The sequence below is a fragment of the Eretmochelys imbricata genome, chromosome 3 (genome assembly GCF_965152235.1).
Source record: "Eretmochelys imbricata isolate rEreImb1 chromosome 3, rEreImb1.hap1, whole genome shotgun sequence".
Taxonomy (NCBI): Eukaryota; Metazoa; Chordata; order Testudines; family Cheloniidae; genus Eretmochelys; species Eretmochelys imbricata.
The window spans coordinates 205,729,676-205,743,234 of NC_135574.1; the positions used below are offsets into that span (position 1 = coordinate 205,729,676).

General features: G+C 44.6%; 1 protein-coding gene across 1 annotated transcript in view; it reads left to right on the forward strand.

Moving 5' to 3' along the window:
• The window catches only part of SLC24A3 (solute carrier family 24 member 3), a 337,622-nt gene that overhangs the window by 298,410 nt on the left and 25,653 nt on the right, over window positions 1–13,559 (forward strand). Inside the window, exons 8-13 of the mRNA XM_077812070.1 lie at window positions 2,784–2,809; window positions 4,564–4,617; window positions 5,310–5,443; window positions 9,553–9,713; window positions 10,325–10,589; window positions 12,550–12,716. Coding sequence (XP_077668196.1) covers window positions 2,784–2,809; window positions 4,564–4,617; window positions 5,310–5,443; window positions 9,553–9,713; window positions 10,325–10,589; window positions 12,550–12,716 — 807 coding nt within the window. The remainder of the gene's footprint in view (window positions 1–2,783; window positions 2,810–4,563; window positions 4,618–5,309; window positions 5,444–9,552; window positions 9,714–10,324; window positions 10,590–12,549; window positions 12,717–13,559) is intronic.

The following is a 13,559-nucleotide window of genomic DNA, read 5'->3' on the forward strand; positions in this document are numbered from 1 at the left end:
CAGATGTCCCGTTTTGAAAGGGACAGTCCCATTTTTTAGGACTTTTTCTTATATAGGTGCCTATTACCCTCCCTCCCCACATCCTGTTTTTTCACAGTTGCTATCTGGTCACCTTACTCTACCAGTCATATGAATATTCCCTTAGCCACTTTTTCTATGAGATAAAATGGGCTTCTTGATCATTGAAAGAAGGAAGTAAATTTTCTTGGGTTAGAATAAATAAATCCCATATGATTATTGTTAATTTTGAGACATGAATGTGTAAAAACAAGAAACGTCCAAACACGTGTAGGTCCCAGTTCAACAAAGGACTTAAGAACACAAGTCCATCCATGCTCAGCAAAACACATAAGTATGTGCTTTATAAGAAATCCCTTTGACTTAAATGGGACTTAAGCACATGCTTAACTTCTAGCACAATATGGGATCTTCTATAATGGATGATGTTGTGTGTGGAAGGTATCCCATGTTTGTTCTTTTAACAAATAGACTGTGATGCTCTCATGGATGTGTATGCTCCACCATTGTTTTGCCTAACCATATATGTGTCTGTTGGCAAATAAATATGTTCCCATTGATATTGAGTATTTTTAAGTTATGGGTTTAACATTAAATCACTTAAAAATCCAGGGGTTAGATGTAAACTGGGTTGGCTTCATTTACACCAATGTTGGCTCTATAACTCTTTGCCAAATAAAAAATCCACCAAGACCTTCTTTTAATTAGAGCTTGGCAAAACAACATCTAATTTCTCAAACTGTTCCAAAGTTATTCTTTGTCATGCATTAGAATGAAAAAATTCAACAATTCCAAATTTTAAAGGGACACTAGCCCAAATCCTCAAAGGTATTTAGGTTCCTAACTTCCACTGATACCCATGGGAGTTAGGCACCTAATATCTTTGAGGATCTGGGCAACTGTCAAAGTTGTTAGGTGAAAACACGTGTCCTATGGCTTATTTTCATTTTTATTTGCAAAGATGAGTGTGCGTGCTTACGTGTCCTGTCACACCAAAACATCGTAGCCTGAAACTATTGTTGGCACATAAAACCCTGGTGAGTATGAGCAATAACCTGTGGTGTGCATGATAGATCACAGCCACATTATCTTCTGATAACCAGTATTACTGATGTACATTACAAACAAAGAGAGGTTTGCTCTTTACAGAGTGTACAGGCTACAGGGGGTGTTTCACTGGGGTTTCCCTTTCCTTTGGTTGTTCTCTGGTACCATAACAGTGCTTTTTCATGATGGTGTTTTCCTAATGAAACTATATCTCTTCATGTAGTGTAGAGAGGAGGGCAAACAAAGAGCCATGAAGCTTTAGAACGGCTGAGCTAAAGTTTTCCCCCGTCTAATAAAAGTTGAAACCAAGTACAACCCACAGTCATTTCCTGGGATGTCAAATTGTAGGGTGACTATGGACTGAGGCTGTAGGCCCCATGGCCCAGGGAAGTACAGCTTTGGCACTGACGTGGTGGCGTGTTGTCACTCAGCTATTCTGGGAGGATGCCCCTGGTCCCAGGTTACTGTAAGCATGTCACCTACGCAGCTCTGGACTTGACAGGGTCACACTCTAACAAGAGCCGTGGTCTGACACTGAGCCAAAGGGAAAAAACCATGGGGCCTCTTTGCTAGCTGTCAGGTAGCATAAAATATGTTACACAATGTGAATGTTCAGCAGAACAGGAAGGCTGGATGGCGCCAAGGGATGGAGAAAGCAGGCACTTTGGGAGAAGACTTCAGGATAAGCAACCCAAGGAAGCCCAGCTATCTTCTTGACATTGTGTTGCCACAACATCTTGTCATGGCGCATTACAACATGCTACCGTTCCACAGGCTGAAAACGATTTTGAAATGAGGCCTGTGGTTGGGGGTGACAGTGAGGAACCAGCAGGGAAGCCAGTAAATTGCAGATGTCCATTTAAAATAAGAGTGCAGGGAAAGACTGGCACCTCTGACTATGACCAGCCCGATATCCGCTGGCACTCTTTCATTCTCATCTCCCATCTCCGAGAGGCCCTGTTGGAAATAAGCTATGGAACGTGAGGGCCATCTAGTGGTGACTAGGAAAAGCTAACCTTGAAGTTTCTCCTTTTAAAAAGTGACGCCAAGGATAAATTGACAAAAGTCAGATGTAACAACTTTTGTGACATGCTGTTATTGTTACTCAGAAAGATACAACACTTGGAGAAAGATGTATTCCCTTCCCCGGAAGGTTTTGTGTGACATGATTGTGAGGCCGGGTTTTCACCGGTATTTTGAGTTCAGTTGGAATAGTAGGTGCTCAGCACCTATGAAAATCAGGCCCTGGGCCAGATTCTTAGCTGGTGTAAAATGCATGTAGCTTCATTAACTTCATCAGCGCGATGCTGATTTACACCGGGATCTGCCCCCCTCCTCCCCAAAGGTACATGTTTATCACATGATTTCCATGGGACACCCTGTTTCCCACATAACTTCATGTGTTTTACCTCCATTAAATCACTCACATCCTTTGGACGCTTGCTCTGAATGCACCTTTTATACAAAAATCTCAGAGCACTTGGATAAGACTGTCATCCCCATGCCATTGATGGGACAGACTGGGGGACGGAGAAGTTAAATGAGCCCAAGAAAACAGCACCCTCGTGGTACTTAGGCCTTGTGCCTCTGTCTCTCACTCTGATCATTAGATGATTCTGCCTCTCCTTGCCACGTGTTCACGTAATGGGGTATTTTCAGCACGAATGTACGCTGTCGCATTTCATGGATAACGTGCCTTTTTTTAATTTCCTCCACAGTTTATTTATGATGAAATCGTTTCTTGGTAAGTGTATCCAGCTGTCACTTTCTGATTATATTACAGGAGCTGAAAAATCAGGGTTAATGAGAGCAGGGAAAGCTAAAGTTCTGCAGAGCAATTCAGGCACCAATTTCCTGCTCAGCAGGAAACCCAGTTAGCAGGTGGACTGGCATAACTCATTTTCTAAGCTAGGGAGGAATGCCTAGGACAGGTTCATTCAGAGCGTCCCCTGATGCAAGGAGGCAGCGGTGTCAGTCTGAACCCTCTGTCCACCCACATACACTCCTCCAGAGGGCTGTGGTGTCTACGTGGGCAGACTGGCAATACAGCATGGCCCTTAGTCAGAGATCTGCTGCCAGGGTGAGGTCAGAGCGACTGGGAGGGGGCAGTGAAAGCCAGAGGGGAGATGCTATGAAACATGAGCATTAGAAATGTCTTCCAGCATGTCTTCCCTGACTTTGTCCAAACGTTTGAACTTTTAAAAAGAAATTGAATGGGGTGTATCTTTGTAATGGTGATGTTAAAAATAAAATGACCTGAGATAGCATTAAAGGGGACTGTCCAGTTATAAATCGTTTATTTAAATGAATGCATTTACCTGTGTTATTAATAACACCGCAGCTTAGAAAAGCTGAAAATAGAAAAATCTAATTTACTTTCAGCTGTTTACTCTGTTTGCTTGCTGTCTATCTCTCAGATCGGACAATGACATTAGTCAGTTATACTTCATTTTCAGGTTTTCTATAATGTTTGGGTTAAAAATGTTGCAGGGAGTTGCGGGGGGCGTAATTTGTTCCCCCTGGGATGTTTACTTTTACAGTTCTGCAGAGGTTTTTGTTTTTCTTTTTAAACTACAATTAAATTTGAAGGCAAATTAGACTTAACAGCTTCCTTTTAATGAAATACGTCAACGGGGAAGCAGAGCGCTGGACTGTCAGAAACAAGGAAAGTGAATTAATATGGTCAGTGCTAAATCTAAGAGATCAAAAAGCCAGAGCTCGACTTAAAAGAAAATGAACAATGAGTCTTATTGTGTAGAACTGTGGTGATGCTTATTGCTGGGGCTAGTGGTTTGTCAGAGTAAACTGTACAAAATGTAAGGTCTGGTTGGTGGGGGGACTCTATAGTGAGAAGTACCAAAAGCCATGGGCTGGCTAATTTTAATACAAATGTCCTTTATTTTGTAGTAGAAACTGCTAAAAAAAACCTCTTTTCATAACATTTAACTAGCAGTTTAAACCATGCAAAGCTGCTTGTCCAGTGCCTGCTGGCTCAGCTGTGTAGCCGCAGCAGCAGCATGGAGAGAGAGCTGGAAAGAGCTTCTGCTACCGCTTGTTCAGTCTCTTTTCTCAGCAGCAGTAGCGCTCTTAAACCAGCTCTGGAAGCTGGATGGGCCTGATTCTCCGTTGCTTTGCACCATGTGTCAACATTCACACTGTGCAAAGCGGGCATAAAATGTCTCCACCCGCTCCACTGCACCCATGCCCCAGGCTGCCCTTCCCGAAGTGTCCAAGTTGCTTAGTGGTTGCACAGCTACATGTTATTTTTGTAGTTGATTTTGATTTTTTTGCCAAGTAGGATCAGAGTAGGAGTCAGAATCCCCATGCTTTGTGCGCAGCCTACTTCTTAACCCCCTTTCTGGATATGCACTACAATGTCCAGTGGATTGAACATTTCCATGTGGGTTTACTGAATGACTAAAGCAGGGAGTGCCGTCAGGCACAGGTGACCTCTCTCTGCTCTCCTGTGATTTGTCCCTCATCTGCCTTTGTTTGCAGGTGGGAGTCCCTAGTCCTAGTGCTGATGTACTTCATTTACATCCTGATCATGAAGTAAGTCAAATATGCCCTTGGCCTATTTAAAATGCAGGGCTCTGCTTTGTGATGTGCTTTCAGAGTCTGCAAAGTAATTCAAGAGCAGTAAGAGGCGGCAAAGGGTTTCTATAATGCCATCTAGCCCAGGTACTTCTCTAGCTCCCATTACATAGTGTCTGAGCACCTGGCAATCTTTGATGTATTTATCCTCACAACACCTCTGTGAAGTAGGCCGGTGCTATTATCTTTAGGGTATTGGTCGGGAAACCAAGGCACAGAAAAACCAAGTGACTTGCTCATGGTCACACAGAAAATATGGGGAGGATCAGAGAATTAAACCCAAGTCTGATGAGTGTCAGGCTTGCACCCTGACCCCTGAACCATCCATCTTTTGACCAAGACAACAGAATTAACAGAATTAATATCAGAATAACAGAATTACAATCTGCATTTGTTTTAGCATCCAGGATACTTTTTACACATGATGTTTTATGGACTTTCATGTTTGAGGACACAGAGATTGTTTTGCAAGTAACTAAGCTAGAGCTGTCCTATTCTAAGGCTAGATTTCTTTAAAACCACAGGGCCTTCCTTGCCCCCTAGTATGTTATAGTTTGGTCATACGTGGTCTGGCTCAAGAAAAGACAGGCTGTTGGGAAAGCTGCATATAGGGAACAGAGATACAGCAGGTGTTTGTTTTCTTTGCATAGGTTTAATTCCTCCTTACATCACTGCTTTGAAAGGAAGACAAAAAATGCTGCAAATATGGTGAACGGATTATCAAATAACACAGAAATGGATGATAACAGCAATTGTGACGCCACAGTGGTATTACTAAAGAAAGGTAACTGTTCCAGTAAGTCATGCTGCTTGTTTGTATCATTCTGAATAATCCTCACTCACGTTTGCTAGTAATTAAACTACACAGGATGGTTCTGTATTGTCAGGGATTGAGATGAAGGGGAATATAGAAGAACTTTGGCCTGTTTGTAATCGACACCACCAGATGGCAGTGTAGTTACAGTGGATGCAGGTCCATTTCCAGTTGTGTGCATCCCATCCTTGGAGAACACCTTCCCTGAAACTTCTTAGTCTAGGATTCCCTTCACTGGGGCAGTGCACATAGAGACATGCTCCCAGCAGAGAGTGAGAGCAGTTCTACAAATGATGCAGTTCAGAATTCCATACAGAGCGCTAATTACAGTCGTCATCCAGTGAGCACCACAGAAACGCAGCAGCAGGAAAACACCTCGAGTTTTTCTGCTACCCCCAGTTGAGGTAAGGGCATGGTCATTCATGCACTTCCTTTCCTGAGCCCTAGAATTGATTTGCAGTTAGGGAGCTATGCGTGTGCTCTTGCCACTTCTGCAAACTGGGGTTTTCCTTGTATTAGACAGCTGTTTCTGCCAGCTAAAATTACTGCTCTGGATCAAGATTGAACTGCTGCTGCTCTTCTCAGTCAGCTCCTGAGCTGGTGTAAACTGGTATTAATTTCAATGGAGCTACACCAAGTTACAGCAGCTGAGGGTCTGGCCCATTATGTTTACAAACCTCTGTGTGGACCCTCTCATTTCAGATCAGGGTTTGTCTATATGGGAGATATTTCCAGTTTTACCAGTATAATTATACTGCTATAGTTATATCAGAATGACTCCTTCTGTGGACATTCTTATTCTGGAATTAGAGTGGCTTTTTTTTTTTTTTTTTTTTTTTTTGCCTCTACTTAAACATCTTCCAAACTGACATAAGTTTAACTGGAAAAAGACCATTCTAATATAGGGTTGCCAGGCATCCAGTTTTTGACCGGAATCCCCGGTCAAAAAGGGACCCTGACAGCTCCAGTCAGCACTGCTGACTGGGTCGCTAAAAGTCCGGTTGGCGGCCCCAGGTTGGAATCCCCTGCCGCATCCTAACTCCCTCCCAGAGCAGCACCCCAAACCCCCTGCCCCAGGTTGGAACCCCCTCCCACACCCAACCTCCCACCCCAGCCCTGAGTCTCCTCCTGAAGCCCTCACCCCCTCCTACACGCCAGCTCTGAGCCCCCTTCCACACCTAACCCCTGCCCCAGCCCTCAGCCTGCTCCTGCACTCCAAACCCCTCACCCCCAGTCCGGAGCCCCCTTCTGTACCCCAAACCCCTCAGCCCCACCCCAAAGCCCTCACCTCCTCCCGCACCCCATTGGGGGCCCTGAGCATGACTATTACCCCCCCAAACACACGACACATGCTAAAATAGCGAATAAGGGGCCCCCTTGAGCTGCTCAGGGCCCTAAGCAATTGCTTAGTCTGTTTATGCCCAGCGTCAGCTCTGCCTGAGAGCCAGAGGCTGGAGCACAGAGGAGGGAGAAGGCAGGACAGGCCTTGTGTCTTCTCCAGCTGCTCAGGGAGCAGGACTTTAGCGTATGCACAAGGTGCCTCAGGCAGACTCATCGCTGAATTTGGTCAGCTGGTTGGACCATTAGCTTTCCTGGCTCAGGCTGGGTACTGAGCAGGATGAGACAGTCCCTCAGGGAGCAGGGGCAGGGCCCAGCTGAGGTCTGGATGGAAGAGACTTTATTTCTCAGTTTATTTGGACTCAAGGTAGAACCCCAGGAAGAGACTTCTTCCATCTTTGGACTGTGTGGCATTCCTAAGGGACCCTAAACCAAAGGGGAAATTGTGGTATGGTATTGCAGAGCCGGTCCCCTCTGGCCCAGCGTGCATGCATACAGGTCATGAGGGGGCGCGAAGGAGACAGCTGATCCTGTTACATGCTATTATAAAAATGCTTATGCCAGTATATTTTATTCTGGTTTGAGGAAGTGAAATAAGCAATACAAGCATATAATTGTGTCTACTCTGTGGCCTTAACCATCATAGCTACGTCTGCAGAAAATCACACCCCTTACTGACAAAGGCCAGAAAAAAATTAAGCGTAGACCAGGCCTTAGTCATTCAGGTAACCAGCTGACATCAGGATTAGAAACACAAATAAGAGAGTTTCAGTTATGGATTCGTTTACGCACACTTTTCTACAAATAATTCCTTTCTGCGTGACATTTCTCATGTCTGGGTGGCTTTTTTATTTTGAAACTTTGTGGTTACTCAGACAAGTCGTTTGAGAGAAGAGATGTTTCTTCACTTTTTGAAAATTGTTTCAATGTTTATCTGGCAACTGGCCACTAGTAGCCAAGAAATGACTGACTGAAAATCTCCAGTGTTGTTTCACACGCTAATCTGCAGTATTAGCTCACACACCGCATTGTTTTTACCAGCGTAGACAGTAAACTCTTTGGGGGCAAGGACTGTGGTTTTTGTTCTGTGTTTGTAAAGTGCCTAGCACTAGGGGGTGCTGTTTCATGACAAGGGCTCCTAGGTGCGACAATAATACAAATAATACATATGAAGTTGGAGTGAAACTCTATTGCAAGGAGAAAAGGAGGACTTGTGGCACCTTAGAGACTAACAAATTTATTTGAGCATAAGCTTTCATGAGTTACAGCTCACTTTTGTGGATACAGACTAACATTGCTGCTACTCTGAAATCTACTGCAAGGGTCTCAGGTTTCTCATCACTTTCTGAGCCTCTGCCTTTCTGGACCCACTGAAATAAGAGAGTCAGAAAAGGGTTTCTGTGTTTGAACTGTGAAATATTTTTGGATCATTTTTATTAATTCCTGAGTTCTGCCTGAAAATTGAAAGCCCCGGGGGCCTGCTGCGTTTCTCATGAGCAGTCTTGAACTATAGATTTGACAAAAGTTTCAAGAAACAACAGGTCTGCCATTTTGGTTTATACTAGCATAAAAATAATACCTTTTCCCACTTCAGTAAAAACAAAGAAAATACCCAGGCAAAATGTTTCCTTAATGAGTTAAGGCTGAGAACATATTGTTCTTTGTGGCAATATCTATAAAATAACAATAATAATAGTTATTAATTGTGGTAGCATGTTAGAGCCCCAGTCATGGACCAGAACCCCATTGTGCTAGGATCTGTGCAAACACAGAACAAAAAGATGTTCCCTCCCCCAGATTGCTTATGGGATGTTGTTGTTTGAGTTCAGAGGGATCAGGATTTGACCTCAACCATGTGGTACATCTAGAGTGAGCTGAAATGCCTTCCGTTCGTGTCCTTTTTCTCTGGCCACTTAGGACAGGTTCTGCACATTGGGTCAGCAGCAGGCGAGTTGCCATCACAGAACAGCTATGCCTCACTTGCTCTCAGATTTGGTGCCCCATTCCAGCACTGAGCGCACTGCCCAAGGATACAAGAACCTGCATTTAGTTTGCCCTATTGTGCCGCAGATACACAGCAAAAGCTACCTGCCCCAACACATGATGAAATGGTGGGTGAGGATTATATCCTCATGCAAGTAAAGATTATGCTTTTGGAATCAATGCAGCCAGTACCACAGGCCTAAGCACCAGATGGCATCTACTGCAGTGGTATATTTGCTCTTTGGAGTGTAATCATTGTGTGTAGTATGTGTGTGATAAATTCTTGAGAGTAGGTTAGATTTTGCAATGAAAAGCCTCAGTGGTGGGCCAAGTGAGAGATTTATTTCAAATCCGGTTGCTCAAGGACAGAAGTGACTGAGAGAAGAGGCACTTTAGATGCCAGTGTCTGAAGTTGAGTGACTCACCCTGGGCCCACGAATCTTTATGGTTCACTGAATTCAACCTTTTGAGAACCATGTACTGTGGTGTGGGAGCGAGCGGTCATCTCTCCTGGACCACCCTTGCCAAATAGTTCCTAAGCTCCTGGGGGTTAGGGTGCTGAGAGGAAAGGGTCGCTCTCTTATGGGGTGGTTTGCAGTGTGAAAAAAAGATGGAAAACCTGTTGATCTAATGCAAAGTTGACTGTTCGGGCTGCTACTTTTGAAAAGAGGGAGAATTGTAGAACTCTTTCACTCTGAGAGGGGCCACTGGATCAGCAAGCAAGGTACCTCACTCCTTTCTCTGTGAATTCTCTGCAGGGAATTTCCATCGTAAAGCCTCGGTGATCATGGTGGACGAGCTGCTGTCTGCCTACCCACACCAGCTTTCCTTCTCTGAGGCTGGGCTCCGGATAATGATAACCAGCCACTTTCCTCCCAAAACCCGTCTCTCCATGGCCAGTCGCATGTTGATCAACGAGGTACGTGTTACTCCTTGCTCCTCAGCCTGAGTCTGTGTCCATCCTGAACTCATCTACTCCCACAGCAGTCTTCAGACTGAAGGGAGACTGACCGGCATTTCTGTGCTCTGATGGAGTTTCTCATCTCCCTCACCCCTGTCCAAGAATGCTGCTAAGCCATGCCTTGACACTATTCCCTGATGAGATACCTAAAGAGAATGCTTTTTCTACACAATGTACCAGATCGCACTAAATGGCAGAAGGGTTCCATTCCCACCCCCTACCCCAGGAGAAGATGCTCCTAGACATTGGTCTCATTCTCATCTCACTGACAGTGGTTCTACAAACACTGTAATTCCATTGACTTCAGTAGACTTCAAATTGACACCAATGTAATTTGGATTAGTATCTGACCTGTGCTTTCGGTGTTTTAGATTCCGTTATACTCAGTCCTTCCTTTACCGAAAAGGTAGTATTTGTGTCAGATCCTCAGTAGATGTAGATGTCACATTTACACCAGTTGAGGATCTGGCTCTATATTTTTTCAAACCTGCTTTTACAAAGTTCTTCGGATCTCTCCTTATTTTTGTTATAATCTCTTTTTCACCAAGACTTTGTAACTGTGTTTCCAGAGGCAAAGGCTGATAAACAGCAGAGCCTACACCAATGGGGAATCGGAAGTGGCTATCAAAATTCCTATCAAGCATGCCCTGGAGAACGGGACAGGCCCCAGCAACTCCACTGAAAGGGGCGTGAATGGGACCCAAAGAGACGAGGACATGGCTGAGGCTGGAAATGAGACCGAGAACGAGGACAATGAGAACAACGAGAATGACGAGGAAGAGGAGGAAGAGGAGGATGATAATGACGGACCTTACACTCCTTTTGACCTACCCTGTAAGAAGCTCTTGGGCTTTCCTTGTTTCAGTATAACTTTGAAAACACCAAACAGCATGACAGTTACATTTGAAATTCTAGGTGCTTCTCTGATAACCCCATCGTTCTGACCATAAGAGTTTAATTCCTCGTCATTGATGAAATGGGATTGTGTCCATCTGGTTTAACTAGACACGGCCTCCTCCCCTCTGATGGAAGTAACAATAGAGTGGAATGTGACAGAACCCAACCAGGCTGCTGTAACTGCTACAGACACCTAAGACTTGTCTGGACTAGGGAAAAAGGTGTGGTTTTATCTGTGTTATCTAAAACCTGGTGGTAACAACACATGGTGAAAGCCTACTGAAGACAAGGCAGTGGTATTATTAACAGGTGTTAACAGGTCAAAGTAAACACCTTTAAAAACCACACACTGGGATTTTTCCTCATGTTAGGTTAAATCCTAGTGAAGGCAAGGCAGTCGGTAGTTTTAACAGATGATAGCAGGTTAAAAGTGTAGAGGAGCCTACAGTCTACCTCGACCTGTTAACACCTGTTTATACTAGTTCACTAACATGAGGGAAGAACAAACCTTTATTCCTAAAAAGAACAGGAGTACTTGTGGCACCTTAGAGACTAACAAATTTATTAGAGCATAAGCTTTCGTGGGCTGCAGCCCACTTCATCGGATGCATAGAATCGAACATATAGTAAGATATATATACATACATACAGATAAGTTGGAGGTTATCGAACAAACTGTGAGAGGCTAATTAGTTAAGATGAGCTATTATCAGCAGGAGAAAAAAACTTTTGTAGTGATTCCTTTATTCCTAGTGTAGATTCGCCCATGATGAGCTGCGTAGTCTTGCAGGACTGCACAAACAGTCAGAACTGTGGCCTTTTATCATCACTTTGCACTGGTCTAAACAACGACCAAGATGCAGGACAATGGTGAACGTGACATCAGGGCCTAGTTCTCAACTGCACCAAGCCCCCTGTATTGGCTGTACAAAGGGGCATTCAAGTGTGTGTGAATATAGTTTACTCCTATTTTATGTCCCCATTTATACTTCCAGAGAGGTGTAAGGGGGCCTTAGGGCCAATGTGCTTTTTGCCCATTATGTTCAACATCCTTAAGTCCTGAGTGTCATTTACACCACTCCGGCAGTGTAGATGGCTTTAAGTGGCCACATTTGGGGTTTATTTTCCAGTCTTGGTCTCTTGGTCCCCACTTTGACATCTTCCCAGGGCTGGCAACATCCTAGCGTCACCTCATGATGCAGTGCTGCCCTGTTACTGTACCTTTACTAGCATGCAGTAACACTGTGCGGGTGCAGAAGTTACATCAGTTCCACCCTTTACCCCCCTAGTACTAGGCGTGCCAGCTCGGGATTGGCCCTTTGAAAACTGGGATGAATTCCATGAATCTGTGATGAGTGACAACCCTAGGCACACACAGACCTGGGCTGCAAATTAGCCAGCATACTCAGCCCCTACAAGGGACTGCTCCTGCCAGATATGGAGTAATTTCACAGCAAGTCCTTTTCCAGGGCTACTCACCCAAAAAGCTGAACTGCAGTAAGAGGGTGGTGCTCAAGCAGGGGAAAATGAAGGCTCTAAGAATGCTATCAGGAGGCTCTGAGAGCCAGGGCACTAGATCAGATCCCTCCTTAAAACTCTCTTCTTCTATGATACCTACAAAATACCTGACAGCAGCTAGGCAGCTGATGTGCTATGACCATGGCTTATCACAGTAATTGGGATCATCTCAGTGCCCTTGTGCTCCCCTTGCATCTCCCTGCCCCTTGTCTTATCCTCAGCTTGTATGTTCTTGGGCAAGGACTGCCTCTTTGTTATGTGTTTGTAGGGGGTTCAGCAGCTCTTGCTGTGAGCACAATACACATAATAAATCCTGCTCAGGGTTAAAGCAGAGAGGATGGGGCAAAGATGTATGGTTGTCCCCTTTTGTTTTTGGCAGCTGGCAAAATGGAAATCCTGAAGTGGCTGTTCACCTGGCCATTGAGCTTCCTCCTGCACTTCACGGTGCCTAACTGCAACAAGCCCTACTGGGAAAAATGGTTCATGGTCACCTTTGCTTCCTCTACCCTCTGGATTGCAGCCTTATCCTACGTGATGGTGTGGATGGTACGTATCGAGGGGGGACGGGGACGGGGGGAGCTGACTTGGGGCTGCATCCAGAGCCTGTTGCGGTCAATGGATGTCTCTTTCCATCAGCATCAGTTCCCATGTATGCTAAAGCCCCTTTACACGGCAGGATCCAATGCTGTCCCCATTGAAGTCAGGGCAAAACTCCCATTGATGTCACTGGGGCCAGAATTTCGCCCCAGATTTTTAATTTGGGAGTAAATTCCACTAACACACAATTTAAGGCCGTTACCACCAGAATAGTGTAGACAGGCTTTAGTGTAAATGAGAATTTAATTTAGACTCTTTAATTGCTTTCTCTCTTTTTCTCAGTGGAGTAAGCAAGTTTGAAAGGCAGGGCTGACAAATGCTACACCCCAGCCCCTGTGCATGCTAAGCCATGAAACTCAGTTTTTCAGCTGGCCCATTTTGCTGCATTGCTACTCTACTCAATAGGGACTACTTAATCTATTTCTAGCTTGTTATTTAAAGGTGGTTGGGGATCAATAAAATGAACAGAAGCCATCCAAATGTAATTGGCTTATTCTCTGCAATTACAGTCCTGCGTGCTTGTTAGTTCATTAAGCTGCTGCAGGCCTCATTAGACAATTGGATAGGTGATAACATCTCTGTAACCCCCGTTATAATAATGCCAGCAATGCAGCATGGATCATGCTTCCTTTCCAATTCCAGCTGTCTTGAGGAAAAAACAGACAGTTATGGGGTGCAGAGAAGGGTTTGGGGGAACCTGGCGTTTGACCACTTATTCTGATTTTAGAACTACAGAAATACATCTAATCTATTTCTAAAGAACTGAACATGCCTTCTTCACTGGAAATCAGA